The 23101-nt window shown below is 43.8% G+C and overlaps 2 protein-coding genes across 4 annotated transcripts in view; one reads left to right on the plus strand and one right to left on the minus strand.

Moving 5' to 3' along the window:
• POLE (DNA polymerase epsilon, catalytic subunit) overlaps positions 1–10567 on the minus strand; it is an 84553-nt gene extending 73986 nt beyond the window's left edge. The window contains exons 1-5 of the mRNA XM_032951857.2: positions 10327–10567; positions 8870–9008; positions 7646–7726; positions 7098–7142; positions 620–712 (exon numbers count right to left, since the gene is read on the minus strand). Of these exons, the coding sequence (XP_032807748.1) occupies positions 620–712; positions 7098–7142; positions 7646–7726; positions 8870–9008; positions 10327–10370 (402 nt within the window). The 5' untranslated portion in view covers positions 10371–10567. The remainder of the gene's footprint in view (positions 1–619; positions 713–7097; positions 7143–7645; positions 7727–8869; positions 9009–10326) is intronic.
• Positions 10568–18667: 8100 nt separating this feature from the next.
• The window catches only part of LOC116941131 (amine oxidase [flavin-containing] B-like), a 42947-nt gene continuing 38513 nt past the window's right edge, over positions 18668–23101 (plus strand). Inside the window, exon 1 of one of the 3 annotated variants that reach the window (XM_032951852.2) lies at positions 18668–18772. In XM_032951852.2, coding sequence (XP_032807743.2) covers positions 18690–18772 — 83 coding nt within the window. In that variant the 5' untranslated portion in view covers positions 18668–18689. Of the gene's footprint in view, positions 19035–23101 lie in introns of all 3 variants that reach the window. The other 2 variants (XM_032951853.2, XM_032951854.2) reach the window with 2 other exon arrangements.

Raw genomic sequence — 23101 nt, forward strand, 5'->3', positions numbered from 1 at the left:
TTTATTGAGTAAATATTGTTTTTATTGCAGCATCGGTAACAAAATGAAAGACGATAAAAACGATGGTTACCAATTTAAAATGTCTGGTAATAAACGTGGCGTGCTTTGGTTTTTAACTGAGAAACGCAAGGGGCTGCCATGGTGTAATGGTTAACACACTGCACTTGCAAGCCAGCGGTCACCGGTTCAATTCCAGCAGTTGGAACCATGGGGGGCAAGTTTCTGAAATATCCCCTACCGCCTCTGTCCACCCAGCAGTGTGCGGTAGGCCCACCTCTTCCAACATGTCTGGTCAGGGTAGAAGAGGAGACCAATTATCCATGACAGCTCCCTCTATCAGAGGCCATTTGGCCACCAGTGGCGTCCGAGTAATTGCAGGGCTGCACCTTTACTTTTTAGCTGAGAAACGACAGATAATGCACCACGTGGTGTGTACGTTTGCTCGTGCCAAACAGGGCATTCATTACTGATGTTCCACTGGAAACGGCGACCGGTTCCCGACTTTCGTAAACAGTTATCGATTCTGGAAATGGTAACCGGTTTACCGCATGATAGGCAGACGCGCGTCCAGCCATGGTATTACACAGACGAGTGCAGTAGAGAGGGGGGGCAGCCTCACCAGATCCAGGTCCTCTTTGGCCACCATCTCTATGCCTGACAGCTTCCCTTGAAAACGGCGAGACAGGAACGATGACACCTCGCGCTCGCATCCCTGCGGGGAAACACGGCGTCGAGTGAGTGTGCGCAGGGCAACACGCGCACGTGCGTACGGCACTGGGGACACGCACGTCGACACAACTCAGCTACGTGGTGATGCTCACTTCTACACAGAGATCCTTCATGTAGCCCACACAGACTGTAGGGGCATGTGCTGTTATAGTAGAACTAACCTTTACTCACACACACACACATCCACAAACGTATAATGACATGCACATTTACACATACTTATCTATATATATAAAAGGGAAATTTGTCTGTTCGAAATGTTTAGCATACTTCCCGACATGCAACAAACTTGAAATGTGGCATGTGGGTAGCTTCCAGACTGTACACAATGCAAAAAGCATCAAAATAGACTTTTGTATTTTGGCGGGCGGGGGGGGGGGCGCAATAATGGATATATTTTGCACGGCAAGTGAGCGGTGACGTCACATCTGTGATGTCACCCGCATGCGGCAGCGTTACGCAGTGTGCCTGCTGACGTCACGCATCACCCCCCCACCCTCCGCGTAGGCCGTGTATCTCGCACAAAAGCGCTGCATAGCTGTCTCGATTTTCTAAATCAATGCGACTATTTTCAGCTCGCTCTTAAATATAAAGCAGAAAATTCATCTGTTTGTGTCAAACAGCAAAAACTCTCGAACGCTAAGCTCTGACGTCATCAAATTTGCACAGCTTCTGCTGTCTGGAATTTCTAAGGGAACGCGACTATTTTCAGCTCGCCACGTCATTCCCTTCCCGAGTTGCCTAAATCGACCTTACGTATAAGTGGGTTAAGGTTGAATAAACATCCCATTTAGTTCAATTGATTTGTTTCGGCTTTTTTCTTTCTTGCAAGCATCAATTTTTCAGGGTTTTTCAGTGAAAGGGAATATGAAATTAATCCAAGACAAGAATCCAAGTCCCGGGAACGAAGCCGGGTAGTAAAGCTAGTACTGATATACAAAATAAAGACAAAGATTCCCTCGTATAGCCTGAACAGACTGGTTCAGATAATCGTCACTGGTGTTGGCTATGACTGGGAATCGAACTCGGGTCGCTGGGTTAATTGCGCAAAAGCGCTAATCGCTACACTACCTCTCCCCTATACACACATGCACCAACAAATATACACATTCATAGCGACGTGTATATCGAATATTCCCCATATTGCTTCTAACAGACTGATGGGGAAGCTGCTGTAAATGAACACTTATGAAGGATGGGTTCGTTGCACAGTGCACTAACCACTACACTAACACTCCCCACTATGGGCATACATCTACAAATACTTACTAACATACACATCTATACACTCATAGTTACTTACTCATCTATGTAGATGAAAAGAAACACTAACATACAGCAAGTCCCCGGGTTTGCAGAAGACCTGACTTACGGAAATCCGACCTTAAGGAAATTGATTAAGGTAAGTGGATTTTTTTGTAGGGTTACGTCATTCTCTTTGGTTTTATTCGGTAAAGTCAAGTAGATAAAATAAAACAAAATAAAAAAATAATTAAATCACGACGTTTCGGAGGCAACACAAGCTTCCGTCTTCAGGTGGAAAAATCAACGCAGAGTTCAGAGACGACCTTGGATTATATACAGGTTAAGGGAGGGGGGAGGAGTCAGTAAAGGGGCGTGGGTGGGTGGGAGGGCTGGGCTAAGCAGCCTTTTGATAGAATGCTGCGGGTAACACCCACTTCTCATAGCTCACATCAGCCCGATGTGAGCTCACATCAAAGGGTCCCCCCGGTGCGAGCTCACAAAGGGCTCACATCAAAGGGCCCCTCGATGCGAGCCCACACCAAAGGGTCCCCCGGTGCGAGCTCACATCAAAGGGCTCACATCAAAGGGTCCCCCGATGTGGGCTCACATCAAAGGGTCCCCCGGTAAGAGCTCACAAAGGGCTCACATCAAAGGGCCCCTCGATGTGAGCCCACACCAAAGGGTCCCCCGGTGCGAGCTCATATCAAAGGGCTCACATCAAAGGGCCCCTTGATGTGAGCTCACATCAAAGGGCTCCCCTTTGCGAGCTCTCTGTGAACGCGATCAAAGGGCACTATGATATACAACCACTGAGGAATGGCTGTACAAAAAAATTAAAGGCAGCTAACGTTTGACTTGATTTAAAACATATTTCCAGTGATTACTCAATTTGAAACCATCCTCTCGGTTGAAGTTGTGTCTATGTTTGTAAATCTGGATGGCCTCGTGGACAAATCTCTGATAATAGCCTGTAGGTTTGCAGAGCACCTTGGTGTCGGAGAAGACAATATCATGATCACCCACAGCATTGTAACAATGATCAGCTACGGCAGAAGAATTCGTTCTGCCGTGTTTCAAATTTGATTTGTGCTCGCGGATTCGGTCAGAGATATGTCGTTTCGTCTCCCCGATATAACAGTCCCCGCAGGTACAACTCAATTTGTAAACACCGGGGTACTGTAGGTCAGGAATCACATACTATACTGACGGGATCAGATCGCGGATTTTGTGCACTGTGTTGAACCGGACCTGGATCTTGTGTTTGTTTAGAATTTTGGAAATCTTTTTAGGAACGCCTGATATGTATGGTAAACGTGATGGTTGTTTCTGTGTGGTGGGAGAAACAGCTTGGCGGATGGTACGGTCAGAGTAGCCGTTCATCTTGAGGGCCATATGCACATGTTGTAATTAACTAGTCAGGTGGTGTTTGTCAGAAATGCAATGAGCCCTATGGATTAATGTTTTGATGAGAGAATTCTGCAGAGTCGGGTGGTGGTGGGAATCCGGTTTCAAGTAGGAGTCTGTGTGGGTTGGCTTCCTGTAAACAGAATGTCCCAAAGAGCCATCAGGCCTTCCTTCTCTCAAACAGAACATCCAAGAATGGTAGCTTGCCATCTTTCTCCACTTCCATGGTGAATTTAATGGAAGGGTGTCTGGAATTGATGTGGTCTAGGAAAAGGTTCAAAGCTGGGAGGCCATGTGGCCAAATGACGAAAGTGTCATCCACATATCTCTTCCACAGGGAAGAGCTGAGGGTGGATGTCTGGATGGCGTCTGATTCAAATTTCTCCATGAAAACATTGGCTATCACTGGTGATAAGGGGGAACCCATGGGGGTACCCTCATTTTGTTTGTAGAAAGTACCATTCCAAGTAAAGTAGGTGTTGGTGAGGCAGCTCATCGAGACGCTGACCTTCCTCAAAAGATGCCGCGACAACAAGGTAATACCCATCGCTTTCACACTCACATCTGCTGCTGTATCTTCACCAAACTCTAAACAGATTCTGCTTAAGGCTAGCCTAGCTTTAATCTCAGAGAGGATAAGGTTACTTCGATTTGAACTCGATAGTTTAGACAGGACTCTCCTACAATCTCATTTAATGTTAACACAAAAAATGTCACCTTCTGATTGGAACCACGTTGACAACATGACTGCTGCCTCTGCTGATTCACTGTCAGTCAAATGCAAAGCTAACCTGATCTCTAAATTCAACCACCTATCAAGGAATAACCCAGGACCACAAATCACAAAACTAGACGTTAACAAAATCGTTATTAATCAGAGTAGCACCCCGAATTCGGACAATCTGAAAACAGTACTGGCTAAAGGACTAAATTTTGCTGTCACCCCAAAACATATACCAGTAGAGGATATCATCTCTCAGGTCGATGTAGCCCTCAAAGGCATAGGACACATCCAAGCAGACGTTGCGAGAGCTGAAATAGCCACTATTCTTAAGAATGCTAAGAAACCCATTAGCAACATTAGCAAAAATGAACGCTCTGAACTCGCGAATTTAAAAAAAGATAGATGATATAGTCATCCTCTCGGCTGACAAAGGCAATGCCACTGTAATTATGGATAAAAAAAACTCATACAACAAAATCCAGGACCTATTCAATGATGGGAGCTATTCAAAAATTAAAAATGACCCTACTAACAGCCTAACGATAAAAACTAACAAGATCATCACTAGTTCAACTTCCCTAATTGAACCAACCAAACGTCCCTCTCTAAAACCCTCCGCTGCAAGACCTCCCAGATTCTATGGTCTTCCCAAGTTCCATAAAGAAGGTACCCCACTACAACCCATCGTGTCCACTATCAACTCATCTACATACAAGCTAGCCCGTTTTCTGTCAGATACTCTGCTTCCCTTCACTGGCAAGACCAGCTCAGCAGTACTCAACTCAACCCAATTGGTCTCTATGGTTAAGGACATTGTACTGTCTCCTGACGATATACTCGTCAGCTTTGATGTGGTCTCTCTGTTCACCAAGGTCCCAGTACCTGATACCATCACAATAATCGAAGATTTAGTCCAACATGGACTTGACCCCGATGTACCGGCTTTGGTTAAGCACTGCCTCACCAACACCTACTTTACTTGGAATGGTACCTTCTCCAAACAAAATGAGGGTACCCCCATGGGTTCCCCCTTATCACCAGTGGTAGCCAATGTTTTATTGGAAAAATTTGAATCAGACGCCATCCAGACATCCACTCTCAGCCCTTCCCTGTGGAAGAGATATGTGGATGACACTTTAGTCATTTGGCCACATGGCCTCCCAGCTTTGAACCTTTTCCTAGACCACATCAATTCCAGACACCCTTCCATTAAATTCACCATGGAAGTGGAGAAAGATGGCAAGCTACCATTCTTGCATGTCCTGTTTGAGAGAAGGCCTGATGGCTCTTTGGGACATTCTGTTTACAGGAAGCCAACCCACACAGACTCCTACTTGAAACCGGATTCCCACCACCACCCGACTCTGCAGAATTCTCTCATCAAAACATTAATCCATAGGGCTCATTGCATTTCGGACAAACACCACCTGACTAGTTAATTACAACATGTACATATGGCCCTCAAGATGAACGGCTACTCTGACCGTACCATCCGCCAAGCTGTTTCTCCCACCACACAGAAACAACCACTTGACACTCAGATCAAAATCATCACGTTACCATACATATCAGGCATTACTAAAAAGATTTCCAAAATTCTAAACAAACACAAGATCCAGGTCCGGTTCAACACAGTGCACAAAATCCGCGATCTGATCCCGTCAGTAAAGGATGTGATTCCTGACCTACAGTACCCCGGTGCTTACAAATTGAGTTGTACCTGCGGGGACTGTTATATCGGGGAGACGAAACGACATATCTCTGACCGAATCCGCAAGCACAAATCAGATTTGAAGCACGGCAGAACGAATTCTTCTGCCGTAGCTGATCATTGTTACAATGCTGTGGGTGATCATGATATTGTCTTCTCCGACACCAAGATGCTCTGCAAACCTACAGGCTATTATCAGATTTGTCCACGAGGTCATCCAGATTTACAAACATAGACACAACTTCAACCGAGAGGATGGTTTCAAATTGAGTAATCACCGGAAAGATGTCTTAAATCAAGTCAAACGTTAGCTGCCTTTCAATTTTTTGTACAGCCATTCCTCAGTGGTTGTATATCATAGTGCCCTTTGATCGCGTTCACAGAGAGCTAGCATCGAGGGGCCCTTTGATGTGAGCCCTTTGATGTGAGCTCGCATCGGGGAGCCCTTTGATGTGAGCTCACATCGAGGGGCCCTTTGATGTGAGCTCGCACCGGGGCACCCTTTGGTGTGGACTCACATCGGGGGGCCCTTTGATGTGAGCTTTGAGAAGTGGGTGTTACCCGCAGCATTCTATCAAAAGGCTGCTTAGCCCAACCCTCCCACCCACCCACGCCCCCTTACTGACTCCTCCCCCCTCCCTTAATCTGTATATAATCCGAGGTCGTCTCTGAACTGTGCTCCTAACACAGATATTCTGCGTTGACTTTTCCACCTGAAGACGGAAGCTTGTGTTGCCTCCGAAACGTTGTGATTTAATTATTTTGTTTTATTTTATCTACGTGACTTTACCGAATAAAACCAAACAGTATGAATCCTTGCAGTCACTAAAGCTTCAAATCTAGGTTACGTCATTATTTTCATTTTGTAGAATTCTGCAATTGCTTGTTTTCTATGCTTAGAATAATGTTTTTTTCCCTATGCTTCTTTTGACGACCGTTTGTGTTATGGTCGAAACGTCGTGATAATTTTTATTGTTTTATATATATTTTATTATTTTATTGTTTCCCTTCAACGTGACTTTACCGAAAGAGCTAAGAATAAGAGGAGTCTTATTTGTAAACATAACCTAGGGCATTGGTCTGCCAGCGCAGGCGACGAATACTGCTCACACCCATGAGTCGTAGGTGCCGGGTTCCTTTGGTCGTCTGTACTGCTTATGTTTAAAATTCAGTATCGCGAGTCGGGACTTCATCCCTATGATTAACCAGTGGTGTTATATCCCATTTCTTAATCCCAATTGAGTAATTTGCAGGTCATTTTTTTAATGTGACAGTGCACGTTACCTTTTTAGTAGCGACATAGAAGTAGGGCTTGAACGGCAGAGCCACCTGAGGGACACGAAGTTCAGGCAGTCACTTTCCACACACAAACCATACGGCACAGGTCACGGAAAATGTTAAATTCATATCTGATAGAGGGCCCTGTACACTGAGACATCTCAGAGCTCTTTACATGTGATAAGCAATTTATATCTCATCCGAAACATTTGATAGGGCATCTCCAGTGGCAGCTGTCTCTTTGGACACAATAAGACTCAGCACCTGGTCTAAATTTTCCATTAGGGGAGCGATGATTGCTATGCGTAATTGTAATGTCGGTCTAACACTGATGAAGTAGACTAGCCTCACACTTACCGCAGTCATACATATTCTCAATCGCACGCACTCTGCTGTGTGCCACTGCGGATACAAACTCGGCATCACTTCACACTGACCCGAATATACACATTAAGACAGTGGGTGGGTGGAGGAGTATATCGGCAATTCACTCTCAGACAAAGCAACAGAATGGCTAAATCACAACTGAAAGTGACTGAAATGAAAAAACTGACCTTAAATCTGCTCCCATCTTCTCGAATGAAGTAGTAGTCAACTGCACTCGTCAACCTCTTGTCTTCATCTAAGATATCCGTCTACGAGACACAAAATGACACGCCAAACACTTAGGCTACTTGTGCTTACAAACTAATGCAATGGTGCATGCAGATTGTTATTTCTCTACTTGTTTACCCAGGAAAGCCTCATGGAGTCTCAAAACTATTTCAGAAGGGTCCTGCCGAGTTCTCCAAGTAGGCGGTGATGTTGCTACTGTGTAATCCCAATTGAGTAATTTGCTGGTATTTTTTTATATCCAGGTATCCTTCGATTTACAAGCGTTCGGTTTTACGAAATTTCGCGTTAGCACAATTGACAAATTAAGGACACTTTTCGATTAACGGAATCGAATTTCTGCGGTCAGGAAATTTCACACGGCAAGCGCCATGAGATCATCAAACAAGAAGCAACCGGGAGGCTGCGTCATCCATCTGTGACGGCGTCACGGTGTTCTTGCAGTGCAACAGTAATGCCTCCACATCACCTGTCCAGCCATTCCAATATGCAGCATATATTTTAGTGAGTTCCTTGAAAAGGTTAATTTTTTATTACGTAGAAGGGAAACAATTATTTTATTGTTTCCCTTCTACGTGACTTTACCGAAAGAACCAAGAATATGAATCCCTGCAGTCACGAAAGCTTTAAATCAATATTATTATTTTTATATTTGTTCTTATTTCTTGTTTTTTTTTATTGTGAAGTGATATAGGTGTATATTTTTAGGTGTATATTTTTAGGTGAGGAGTAGAGTTTGAATGGATGTCCGTAACACATCCCTAATTTGTTGTTCTAAATTAATGGGAAAAGCTATTATGATTTACGAAATTTCGTATTATGCGTGTTTTTTTAAGAAGCCATCCCTTCCATAAATCAAATTATACCTGTTTGGAGATGTTTGGCCAATATCAGTTACATTGTGTATTTTGTAGCTATGAGAGGAAAGCAGAGAACTTGGAGGAGACCCATGCAAGAGAGGGGGGAAAACATCCACACTCCACGCAGAAAGGCAATCCCAGGGCCATCTTGCTGTGAGAGGCACAATTGTTATCACAGTGTCACTCTGCCACCCTCTCCTCTGGTCAGCAGTGCAAATTCCACATTGCTGTGGTGGGGCTCATTTGTGCAGAAGTGATGACATTCTGATTGGTGACTGGAGAAACGTGTCGTCGAGCAGGAGGTACCGGGTGCATGTTGATGAGCCAGCCCGTATGCTCTCCGGGATCCCGCAGTCGCACAAAACCGAATTTGAGGTCCATCTCGTCCACCTGGCGGCTCCGCTCCAGCCGCCGCGCGGCCGACTGGGGTCCCCCATCATCAGCACTGACAGTAGTGGGGGAGGAGGGGCAGAAAGAGTTTTCCGCGAGCCAGGCGACTCCGTACCCAACTCGTGCAGCAATGGTAACGTTCATACAGAAAGGACGGTGCGACAACTCGGAGCATCTCTTCGTCAGTCCTCGATCTGTGCACCACAGAGACGATGGTAGCCAAGCAACGGTGCTGTGAACTGTGAGCATTAGGGGCCGTCCATAAATGACGTCACGCGATTTTGGACGATTTTTTGCCCCCCTCCCCCCCATCGTCACACGGCGTCACAAAAAGTCAGACCCCCCCTTCAAATATGACGTCAAAGCTCTGCCCCTCCCCCCCCCAAAAAAACCATTGCGCATTTTGATGTGACGTCACATTTCTCACCCCCCCCCCCTCGTCACACATCATCACAAATGTCTGACCCCCCCCCCCAGGTGCGTGACGTCATTTATGGACGGCCCCTTACGGCAAGCATCCTCCCCATGGAGCTACCGGGGTGAGCAGGCCAGTACAATTGTAAGGCTTCCTTTTAAAAAAAAAATCGAGACGTCACCATGGCCAAAGCAGTTGATGCCTCTAAACCTCAAGGCCAATGCTGACTGCGCTCTGTCAAGATCCCTCGGCTACTGCACGGGAAACACGCGACCTCCAATATCTGCCCTGAGTGTCCCATCATCTGCAGTGCAAAACTGTAACTGTACAGCTTTTTCAATAATATTCAGGAATGTTAGAGGATAACGCTCTGTTTTATAAGCTAGCATTAGAAGAGGCTGACAAGTGTAGCATTTACAACCAGAGACAAAACATCGCTTGCTGTGTCTTACGGAGCTGGCTTCAGCTGTGCAGCACCTGCTACTATGACGAGTACATTCCATAGGCATACAACTTCATTTCTATTAGGGATCATCAGTGCTACACATTATTTTCCTACATAACATGAGCGTCAATGCCAGTTTTACCTCAATTGTCAGTGCAATGCAGCTCAGGTGCCCTACATGCCAAAAGCGTATTTCTTATCTATGATTAGCACCGTCACAAAGCAGCACGGGCACTTGTGAGTTACTGGACATGGCAACTGGCGATCATCAGTAACGTCCAGCCCTGCACCCCACACCGTGAGCTGGGCAACCATAGGTCACTATCAATGGAGGCGTTAGAAAGACAACACAACGTCCATGTATGATTCATCACAAACACTGCCGTGAAAACTATAACTTACAACAGGCAGACGTTTCAGGCAATGTCCCTTCCGCAAAGCAATACTGATTGTACTTAGCAGCTGATCCAGAAAGTGAGCCATGGACACAATGTCACTCGCTCATTCACTCACCCGTCGTCGGCTCGCAGGCGGCCGCTGTTCTGCAGCGTCGGCATCTCCGACGACTCCACACGAGCAAAGGTGGCTCAGAGAAAGGGGGACTCCGAGGAGGACTGAGGGTATACTCGGAGAGAAGCGCTAAGAGACTCAGAGCTGACTCAGCTGTCCGCCTCAAAGCACAGCCATCGGTAACAACTTTTCGCGCTAAAAGTTAACCCGGAAATGATTCCTGAATGGATGACTGCCACCGGGGAGGGGGAGGCTATGCAAATGAGTCTGACAGACCGCCTACCCGTGATGTCATCAGCGCAAAACAACGCCCGCTTGGGGAGTGCCCCCGCCCACAAAGTGGCCACGCCCACTCGAACCTCCTCCCACTCAATATATATCGCCTGCTATAATCACGACGACCCTTTTGCCCGTCCTAGGACGAAAGCTGTAATATTTAGGGGAAAATTGAGCAGAGTATGCAGTAATTGTATCTTGTGTAAATTTAATGGCAGTGAATCTTGCACAAAATAATGTCATTAAACACTACACTGCATTTCACTGTAGTACTGTATTAGGGGCCGTCCATAAATGACGTCACGCACCTAGGGGAGGGTGGTAAGACATTTCTGACGATGTGTGACGAAGGGGGGGGGGTGAGAAATGTGACGTCACATAAAAATGCGCAACTTTAAATATAGACAACACGTTCTACTTAATTAAATGGACTTTTTAACAAATGTTTTTTTTTCCCACATCAGAGTGCAGTGCCACGTTAAATACGCACTACAATGACAATAGTTTAAAGCGATTTGAAGCATATTCTTGGTTCTTTCGGTAAAGTCACGTAGAAGGGAAAGAATAAAATAATAAAAAGATAAAACAATAAAATTATCACGACGTTTCGACTGCAACACAAGCAATCATTATCAGGTGTGAAAAACCACAAGAAAATTTGAAAAAAGTGGCGGGTTTTTTTCGAATTTTCTTGTTGTGGTTTTTCACACCTGATGACGATTGCTTGTGTTGCAGTCGAAACGTCGTGAGAATTTTGTTTTATATTTGTATTATTTTATTGTTTCCCTTCTACGTGGTGACTTTACCGAAAGAACCAAGAATATGAATCCCTGCAGTCACGAAAGCATTAAATAAAAATTCGATTTGAAGCATGTTTCATGGGGGGGGGGGGCAAAGCTTTGTGACGTCATATTTGTGAGGGTCTGACTTTTTGTGACGCCCTGACGACCGGAGGGGGTCAAAAATCGCGTGACGTCATTTATGGCCGGCACTTAATGGCAGTGAATGTTTCACAAAACGATGTCATAAAACACTTCACTTAATTTCACTGTAGTACTGTATTAATGGCAGTGATGATTGCACAAACTATGTCACAAAACACCTCACTTTATGCGACTAGCACTGCATTTAACTCACCTTCAATTAGTTCGAAATCACTGCTCTAAAACTTTATTGTCTTCTGCTTTCTCTCGCTGGGGTTGTAATCAATTTGAATTCGATACAATGTCTGGAAAATCACGGAGAAATGTATATATTTTTATAATTTAGAAGCAAAAATTAGACTTGCCTTTTGTTTCAAGTGCTGAAGAAATAAATAAAGACACCAAATACACTTTAATGCTGCGTAGATTTTTTTTTTATTACCTTTCAATAAAGAAACGTCAAATTGAAAGCAAATTTGCATAAAATGTTTTATTTCCGCTCGACCTGTGGGAGTGTTAAAAGCCACGCGCTCATGATTATTAATGAGGGGGCGCGGGGCCTGTTTTCAGTGACGTCACGTACGGATGTTGCACTGTGCTGCCTATATTTATTTTTAACCATCACTTTCTGTAAAGAAACGTCTGCGTAGAATAATTTATTTCATTAACTTTCAATAGAGAAACGTCAAATTTAAAGCGAATTTGCGTATTTTTTTTATATTTCTGCTCGATTTAGAATCATAATCTTTAAACTGGAGAAATCCGATAAGCTATGAAGCTTTTTCGCAAAAAAACGATAGGAGTGCAAAGTACAGAAGATGTAAGCAAGTCACTAAAAATGTATAAAAAAACATAAAGTATGCACGTACAAATTGCATAATTACATACATTCCTACGAATTTTTCAACACTAAAGCTTGGGCAAGGCGGCAAAACAACAAAAAGTTCCAAGCGACACGACAACACACAGTTCCTCTATTACACTTCACATTAACACGTAACTAAGAATACACGGGTAAGAATCACACCTGGGACAAACCTTTTTTTAAAAATTTATTTAATTTCTTGTAGCTTCATATACGTGTATCTGGCATTTTTTTTCGGATGCTTCCACTTCACAAATGTGGGACAGTTTAATCCTTTTGTTGATACTCAATATCTATTGGGTTACCATTCACATCCCCAACTAAAAACTGATCATAAAACATTAAAAATATATTCTCCATCACACCCCATGGTGTAAAGTGCTCTTATTATTATTATCCACTTTATCTCCCTGTGATATGGAAAAGGGATATTTCCCAAAACGTTAACGATTTATTTTCCCTTCAAAGGCAGTGTTATTGACGAATATTTGTGCACCACTGCCAACTACATCAAATGATGAATTCACCTTGCTTTGCTCATCCAGCAGTTTCTGTTTATTGTTCACGGCCGATGGTAAAATTAAACCTACCTAGATTTCATGAATTGCAGAGATTGAGGATCGTCGTTCACATTCAACAATATACTGTTCAGTTTGTAATGGTCACGTCTGTTATGTTGTGCATTCGTTAGCATGTTGGTTTAATGCGCCTGAAGTTAACGTGAGTGGACATCGTCGATTTGAATGCCCTCGTGCCCACAACTCAGAGGCAACCCCCCGTTGAGACTCAGACTTAAATCAGCAGGCATTAGTCGTTGGTGCACCACATGCGTTATCGCTTTCTTCTGACATATCCTCAGCAGTTTACAGTCAATGCATGACTGCCATAAAACTTGCTACTGTGATGATTGACGCAAAGTTGAAAAAATAAAGATGCATTTATTGACAGCGGAGCAACACACAAGAAATACTAAAACCCAGCACAACCTTACGTACCAAATTATTTTATGAAGCCATGCGTTTAAAGACGTATGTATAAAACAAGAACGAATAATACTATCGAAAGCTTTGATGGTACTATAAACTATCAACGATGCATTCAAATGAACAAACTACAAGGCAATTATTAAACTATATAACATATACGGTATTTACTGTAATTACTGTGTTACTTGGGACACATTCTGGCAGCTCTAATAAAAAAATGTTTTTACATAGCTTTGTAAATACTATTATTTTTTACGTGGACACAGATATGGGTAGGATGCATATCGTCTACTTGTTATTTATAATCTACACAATGACCAATTATTACTCTGTGTAACGGTGACTGAATGATTAGACGTATGTTGAACTTCTATTGCACCGTACGTAGCCAACCGTTATAATCAGAGGTGTGGGGGAAGGACAACAAACTAAACACAAAAAGCAGTTCTAAAGAAATGAGTTTTCAATATAGTTCGAATAGTGCATAGCTCCAATGGCATCCTAATACACACCACGCAGGGCGAAAGGACACAAGTGTGCAGGATCAGGGTGGTGCAGTCGAAACACTGGTACCTTGCAGCAAAAAGGTCCTGGGCTTGATGCCTGACTTGGGAGCCTTTTCCATATGGAATGTGTATGTTTTGATTTAAAGCTTTCGTGACTGCAGGGATTCATATTCTTGGTTCTTTCGGTAAAGTCACGTAGAAGGGAAATAATAAAATAAAAAGAGTAAAAATAAAACAACAGTGAGCAGCTTCCATTTTTATTATTATTTCCCTTCTACATGACTTTACCGAAAGAACCCAAGAATGTGTATGTTATTTTCCTGTTCTGTATAGGTTTCCCTCCAGGTTCCCCGGTTTCTTCCCATAGATCAAAATGTATCATCTGGAATTGTCCAAAACATCAACTGGAATTAGAGGCCGACCGAAATTCGGTTTCGGCGCCGAAAGTTGGCAAATGGCCACTTTCGGCATACTTTCAGTTTCGGCCGAAAGTAAATTTTTTACTTTCGGTCTGGTTTCGGTTTCGGCCGAAACTGATATCGACTTTCAGCCGTCAACCGAAGATCTATTTTTAGAATATAACGCCAGTGCTACGTCTATCAGCCGGTCAGTCGGCGCTAGGCAATCCTATACGATAGGCTGCATACACACACACGTCAGCAGCAGCAGCAGCAGCTTGTGAGCGAGGTTACAGCAGCAACCATGGTCTGGGGCCGTCAATAAATGGCGTCATGCACCTGGGGGGGGGTTTGACATGTGACGATGTGTTACGATGGGGGGGGGGGGATTGAGAAATGTGACGTCACATCAAAATGCGCAACTTTAAATAAATATAGACAACACGTTCCACTTAATTAAATAGACTTTTTAATAAATGTTTTTTCCTACATCAGATTGCAGCGCCACATTAAATACACACTACAATGACAATAGTTTAAAGAGATTTGAAGCATGTCAACATCGCCACTGGGGAGACAAAGGCGGCCGGCCATGGTGCTGGCCACCCACCCCCTCATGTGCCGTGCCGTTCCGGCCTTCATAGGTGCTCGCTAACAGCACTTGCCACCTCCAGTCTCACAGGGTACACGGGGGATCTTTGTCTTTAGCCTGTGTGTGGGGTGGGGGGCGGGGCAGCGATTGCGTAGCTATTCGCGCGCTGCGCTACGAACCCGGCGGCCCGAGTTCGATTCTCACTCACGGCCGGTGACGATTATTTGAACCGGTCCTGGGCCTCCCCTAGGTCGACTCAGCCTCAAACGAGTAAGTGGTGTGGTATGTCAACATCGCCACTGGGGAGACAAAGGCGGCCGGCCGTGGTGAATCCAAGTCCCGGGCGACATCGGGTAGTAAAGCTAGTGTTTCGGTTTCGGCCAAAAGTGAAGTTAAACTTTCGGTTTCGGCTTCGGCTGAAAGTCAATTTTTTACTTTCGGTCTGGTTTCGGTTTTGGCCAAAACCAGAAATTCAGTTTCGGTCGGCCTCGAACTGGAATTACATATTGCAACATCGCCCCCTGAAATTAAGTGAAGCTTTCCTACGTAAACAAGCATAACAATATTACAGTATTTCCTGCTGGACAGCAACAGTTTTCAAAATGCAATGTACACATCTTTGCCTTTGCAAAATACTAAGCTTTTATCTTGCAGCACCGCCAGGACCCGCTCTACATGGCTTTCCCGCACGGTGACTCCACAGAGATTACGCACCGCGTACGTTATGTCACCCAGAGACACAACACTCTGCCTGGAATCAGGCCCTGTGCATTTCCCACGCACCACGAGCAGCACGTTATCGCGCAAGTTGACATCCAAATCTGTCACTAAGTACAACTCATTGTTCGTGGGATGTTTGTAAACGAAGCCATCCTGTTCGAGTCGGCACAGCGCATCACGGAACTGAGCGTGCGTGGTAACTTGTGCAGTGCAGGCCACACAGCCTTCCTTTTTTGAGGAAGGTTGCGAGGCACACTTTTCATGCCGTGAGGAGGTATGCGCCAACATCCGAGTTCGGTCTGTGTCGCGCTCTGTGAGCGCAGCGAGCGCTGCCAAACTCTCCACACACTGCAGCTCTTGGAAATAAACACTTCGCATGCCATTATCCTCCAGGAATTTCAAAATCCCATCGCTGAGCGTGCCCAGTAGAATGTCGCTCTGTCCTCTAAGCTGACTGGTGTTCTCAGCCCATGCATACTCCTTATCGTAGTATTGCGTATACAGCCGCACTTGCTCTCGCAGGCGTTCTATTAGCTGCACGCACCCTGGGTCATCCACTCTGCTGTAGTACGAGGCGTGTATCTCTCTGGTTTCCCACTGGCAGTTGATGCTGCCGAGTACGTGCAGCCAGTCTCCGAGTTGAGCGCGCGAGCTCTCCGCTTCCCTGTGCAGGACCGACTCAAGGAGATCCTGGATTACGACCAGCGATGCACATGAGTGGGGTAGTGTGCCACCTCCTCCTCTCCTGCACCGCTCTGGCTCCTTCCAGCACAGGCAGGTGATGACGCCCGTTCCGTCGTCCAGCGCGTACGCCGTGAAGCTCTCCCGTTCTCGCACCTCCACGACGGTGCCCATCACATCCACGTGGGTGATGGCGTGATTTCGGTAGAAATACACTCCTGGCGTAGAGGCCGCCGGCGCCATGCCAAGGATATCGGCCACATAGAGCTTGACGTGCGTGCGGTGCAGCGGGTCGAGCCCCCACCACTTCATGGGTGTGGGGTCAGCAGCCATCTGTGTAGAAAATTAACTCTCATTAAGACGGTTTGACCGATGGGATGAGCATAGAAAAGACACTTATGTTATGCGAAGACAGCTATAGATGAGGCATCTTGTGAGCACAGCATGTCATTACGTGTATCATATCGGCACCCTGGAGATGTCCATCTGTACCCTGTACTCGGCCTCTGCAATATTGAAGTTTTTGTATTTTGTTGTTGCTGTCCTCACGTACCACGGGATCACTATTGTAACATAGACAGGAAACTGCCTAAAGGGAGCATCCGTGTAACAAATCAAATCAATTCAAACTCAATCTGAAGGAATTATCTAGGCCATTTTCAGATGTGCATTGATGAGTATGGACGTAACGTGTAGTCCATCACTGTAGAGATGAGGGTTGGCGGATTGCACAAATGTTGTGAACTCCCTTCCAGTTGGCGTTGAGGTGCCATAAACTTGTCTCACTGGAAGGCAGTAGAGCAAGTGGACTAATCGGGGACAAGGTGTTGCCTCCTCGCGTGCGTGTTTTTACCCCGGGTGCTCCGGGTTTCTCGCACTTGTATAAACACTCGTCTTTAATTGGCTGAAAACACCTTTAAAAACAAACCCAATGTAAGACCCTCCTGAAGAGTCCTACGGCTCTCCTGTATAAATAGGTTAGGTGAAATGTTATAAAAAAAGAACAGCACAGTAGCAGTTAGCAGCTCATTAATGACACCGCGTGTGACATCCCTCCTGATGCGCAGTGTCATTAATGAGGGAGTTTCACAACTTGAATTGTCATTTGAACATGTAGGCTTTCACGACCAATATCATCCAAATTAGAGTTTTTTGGGTTAGATCGCGTAAATTTACAAATGAAACGTCGTATTCAGATTGTAAATGTTGTGGCTTGGCTCTCCAACACACCGGTGTGCTGTACTAGTGACGAATTGGCCACGTTCTGTTTACGTGACAACCCTTACTAGTTGGCTGTGTCGGGTGGTGGCGGGTTTTAACAAAACATTTATATATTTACGCGATCTAACCCAAAAACCCCTATTAAACTTGAATTGTGATCCACCAAACCTTGCTGCCTCAACATTACTCCTGGATTGCAGATCACCTGCATTGCCACCACCACCACCGCCCGGTATTAAACAAAACAGAAGCACGTAATTGTATGTACTGTGAAGCGTCATTGCCCGAAATGTCGCCTATTTATGTTCCTTTCAAGGCCCGTGCAGAAGCGCCGCGTCCTTAACTTGACCTAAACAAGATAAATTAAATAATAATAGGGTTTTTACCTTTTTTTCTGGCAACAAAACTGAAACCTTTTTACGAGGATTCATGTCTACATTAACCACAATACCTGCAGTCAAAATGCAAACAAAAAACACAATGATAATATATGATGCATTGTCCTTGAAACTGATTGGTCCACACCAAGGGACGGCTTTCTTTTGAGCCTCGACCCAATTGGTGCTCGACCAGATGACGCCAAAAGTCACACAGCTCAAAGACAATGCACTATCAAAGTAATGAGGGCTCGGGGTGAGCATCTACATCATTAGACCTCCTTTGCCAGTACCAAAATGTAATAATAGGGTTTTTCCCCTTTTTCTGTACGCCTTGTGGCGTCATCTGTCGAGCACCAATTGTTTCAAGGACAATGCATATATTATCATAGTGTGTTTTTTGTTTGCATTTTGACTGCAGGTATTGTGGTTAATGCAGACATGAATCCTTGTAAGAAGGTTGCAGTTGTTGCCAGAAAAAAGGGGGGGAAACCCCTATTGTTACATTTTGGTACTGGCAAAGGTCTAATGATGAAGATAAATTAAATAGAGTACGACGTTTCGATTGCAACACAAGCAACCGTCATCAGGTAGAACTAAATGATGTTTTCATTCTACCTGATGACGGTTGCTTCTGCTGCAATCGAAACGTCGTACTCTATTACTTAACTAATTTTCTTTCTACGCGATTCCTGTACTCACGAAAGCTTCAAGTCAAAGTCTAAACAAGACAGCATCACGCGCCACGGGTAACCAATCACAGCACGTTATTCAGAACACGTGTGGCGTCCTAACCAATCGTCTGCGAGGGAAGTAGCAACATGGCCGCCGCCGACGACGCAACGTACCTCGGAGCGCGAGTGAATGAAGCCACAGAGGACGCGGCGAAGCGCGGGACCCCAGTGTGAGCTCCGCCGCCTGAAGGTTCTGGGCGGAGAGGGAGGCGCGTCAGACACTCGCGGCAGCGACGTTCCTGGTTTTATCACTGACTCACGGGGCACCCACGCGCAAGGGGCGCTGCCACGCGAAAAGTGCGGTAACAGTAATGCGCTGTGGATCGATTCCGCGAGTCGAATATATGTAGGCACATCGAATCCTGAAAGATCGCGCCAGATGCGGTTCATCGATTCACGGGGATCGAATCGTAGAGACACTGCGTTATTGTGGTACGGAGAAGCGGGGGCGGGGGGGGTTAATACACAGCGAAACATGTAACGTGCATCGATTAATTAGAATCGTTACATGTAACGTGCATGGATTAATTAGAATCGTTACATGTAACGTGCATCGATTAATTAGAATCGTTACATGTAACGTGTATCGATTAATTTGAATCGTCATATGTAACGTGCATCGATTAATTATAATCGTTACATGTAACGTGCATCGATTAATTAGAATCGGTGCATGTAACATGCATCGTAACCAAGTTTCAAGTTTAATTTACTAGGTGTAGCCCTGTGAGCCATGCGGCTCTTAAGTCGGGTGCAACCGCAACAAACAAAATTTGAACACAGAACATCTTAAAGCGACAACGCGTAACAGAAACATTCTGGAATAAACCAGCAAATATTCCACACAAAAAAACATGTTAAAACGCTGTGTGTTAAAATCAATGTGGTGCAAGCCAACAACAACAATCACAAGACAATTTATATTAACCATATGTTTTCGAATCACCAAAATAAAGCTGTAAAAACAATGTAACAACAATAATCATAGGAACTGTGAATTTAAATTTAACAATAAACGATATACATAACATACGACAAAAAAACTGCAGCCATAGCTGGCAGCACGACACTCCCAATCGTTATTAATCTTGATTTGAAGTTTTCGTGACTGCAGGGATCCATACTCTGGTTCTTTCGGTAAAGTCACGTAGGTATTGTATTTTATACCCACGTGACTTTACCGAAAGACCCACCCAAAGAATTATTCCTGCAGTCACGAAAGCTTTAAGTCAAGGTAAGAATAGGGTTTTACCCTTTCTGACAATAAAACAGGTGTTAAGATGTTCAAACACCAACATTGAAACCTGTTGCAAGGCATCAAGTGCTGCATTAACCACACACGGCACTTGTGGTGAACATGCAAACATGCTCTGATAAATTTAGATTTAAAGCTTTCGTGACTGCAGTAATTCATATTCTTAGTTCTTTCGGTAAAGTCACGTTGAAGGGAAACAACATGACTTTACCGAAAGAACTAAGAATATGCTCTGATAATTTACGCATTGTCTTGGAAACTGATTGGTCTACACCACATATGGAGACTTCTTTAGGGCCTACTCTCACCTGTTTTGTTTCCAGAAAGGCTAAAACTTGTTTGTTTTCACACTTTGATACTGGGTCCAATTTCGTGACCAATTTGTTTAATCGATTGATCAATTAGCATCGTTTCGTGGCTTGTCCCACCAGCCAGACGGTGGTGTGGCTATGCACGTGGAAGCGAGGGTTGGTGGACCACTCACGCAATGTTACACTCCCTTCCGTGGGCGTTGAGGTGCCGTGCGTCCTGGCGCCCCAAAGGCAGTACAGCGAAGTGGACTGTTTTTATTTATTTAGGTTGGAATCCGATGAGCGATGAAGCTCTTTTTTACAGATGTCGAGTAGGGGCGGGTCAGCAAGTTAGAACAAAGAATACAAGCACGGACTTGACTTTACTGTAATGCTCTTCTTTCTGGTCTTCCGAAGAAATTCATAAGTAAATGCGACTAATTCAGAATGCAGCGGCACGTGTTCTTTAAAAAAAAATCAGCACTCACATACACCCATTTTACAATTCTTGCTGCCAGTCAGTCAAAGAATTGATTTTTTAAATCTTCTATTGGTTTTTAAGTCGTGGAATGGTCTGGCACCTGTATACATGTCTTCCATGCTTTTAAGATATGAACGAACAAGATCCCTCAGGTGCTCTGATACTGGTCTTTTAGTCGTCCCAAAGTCCAGAACTAAAGCCTGATAGGGGTAGAAGCAGCTTGTAGTGTATACGGTCCTCACCTGTGGAACAGCCTGCCAGGGGATCTGAGGGCTTCAGGATCATTCAGCACTTTTAAAATAAATAAATTAACTTACTTTTTTTTTACTTGCCTTTAATTGGGATTTTCTTAATGTGTTATTTTTATTATGTCTTTGCTATAATTTTTCTACGTGATTTTATTTCGTATACAATTTCACTTTTATTGTTAATGCCTATAAAGCACTATGTATTTTATTTTTGTTCACGAATAGTGCTATAGATATAAAGTTTGATTGATTGATTGATCCCAGGTCTTGTAGCCATGACGTTTCCTTCCAGCCAAGATCTGCTCTCTTTAACCTACAACTGGCGTTGCCACGTCAACCACACACGCTCTTTATCCCATTTCAGCCAGACTGGTGTCACTTTTTGAACGTATATGTTTGTAAGCTTGATTTGAAGCTTTCATGACTGTAGGAATTACTCTTTGGTTCTTTCGGTAAAGTCACGTAAAAAAAAAAAAAAAATGTCAAATTAATTAAATATTTTTTTTATATTCTCGGTTGAAATTGTCTCTGTGTTTGTATATGTGGATAGCCTCATGAACGAATCTCTCATGAGGCTATCCACATATACAAACACTGAGACAATTTCAACTGAGAAGATGGATTCTGGCTTAGCAATCATTGGAAGGATTTGATCAACCATTTCGGGTCTTAATTGATTGTGTTCACGCTTACAGTGACTTTCAGACCGCATTCCATTATTTCCAGCTCCCCCCTCCTCCGTTCCGAGCATAGATGGACTCGTCCGTCTGACCAACCGCCAGTCGCTGTCCGTGGTGCTAACGTTAAGAAAAAAAACCGCCACTTTTTTCAAATTTTGCTGTGGTTTTCACACCTGATGATGATTGTTTGTGTTGCAATCTAAACGTCGTGAGAATTTTATTGTTTTATTTGTATTATTTTATTATTTCCCTTTTATGTGACTTTACCGAAAGAACCAAGAAAATGAATCCCTGCAGTCGCGAAAGCTTTCAATCGAAATTAAAATAATTATAATTTCATTTATTTAAATAATTATTATTTAATTTATTTCCTTTCTACGTGACTTTACCGAAAGAATCAAAGAGTATATGTTTTTATTTGTTTCGTGATTTCCTTTCCTTATACGTACTTTGCACTATCATGTTTTTGTAGTGTCGTTACTTTCTGACCCGCCGCTACTGAACATCTGTGAAAAAGATCTTTATAGCTCATCGGATTTCTCCAGGAAAAATATCATAATTCTGACTTATTTGGCAAGGGTCCAAGGGCGTGCCCTCTCAACCAATCTGAGTTGATCACAACTTTGCAATAACTAACCATCATTAAAGCAGAATAAGTTAAAAAAATCTAACAAAATGGGCTCTGCTTGGTGGACCGGGACCAACTTCTGGATTTGCTGGTGCCGATCTCGAGGCGCTCTTCGGGGTCATGTCAGGATCTCGCCCACACCCTCAGTGCCGATACTGCTCCTACTGGCGGCAGTCCGCATCGTACCTGTGATGCTGGCCACGCTAGAAACTTCTTTCTCAATGTATGACACTGCAGAATAAGCATATTTAGATTAGAAAAATCTGATGAGCTTTTAAGCTCTATATCTGTCGTTCGCTACAGAACAACGGATTCATATTCGTGGTTCTTTCGGTAAAGTCACGTTGAAGGGAAACAATAAACAATAAAATAATAAAAATATATATTTTTTATTTTATTGTTTCCCTTATTATTTTGTTGTTTCCCTTCTACGTGACTTTACCGAAAGAACCAAGAATATGAATCTCTGCAGTCACGAAAGCTTTAAATAAAAAAATAGAACGGATGTTGTAAATCCTAGGCTAGTACCGTATTGAAAAATCGGCAGCAATTTGTACCTATGTACTTTATTTTAGTGACTTGCTTATATTTACTCTTCTTTGTATTGTTGTAACTTTCTATATATTGAGTTTGCATGTTTCGCTTCCCATGGTCGCGTGGATTTTTCTCCGGGTCTTGTTTTTTCCTCCACATTTAGAGTCAAAATCATTCGTTTAGAGTATTTTTCCTTTCAAAAAATATTATGTAAATTGGGGAAATCATGTTTTGCTGACAATGAACATATAAAAAATTATTATTTTGTATATCCGAATGAGGAATGGAACCTCTGGCAAAACACCTATTCTGCTCACCCCATTAACTCAATGTTAGATTAAAGCTGCAAATCGACCAATTTGTGCATTCCCAATGAACAACAC

Source organism: Petromyzon marinus, chromosome 10, assembly GCF_048934315.1.
Source record: "Petromyzon marinus isolate PM22_M1 ecotype Great Lakes invasive population chromosome 10, UKy_Petmar_22M1.pri1.0, whole genome shotgun sequence".
NCBI classification, from domain to species: domain Eukaryota; kingdom Metazoa; phylum Chordata; class Hyperoartia; order Petromyzontiformes; family Petromyzontidae; genus Petromyzon; species Petromyzon marinus.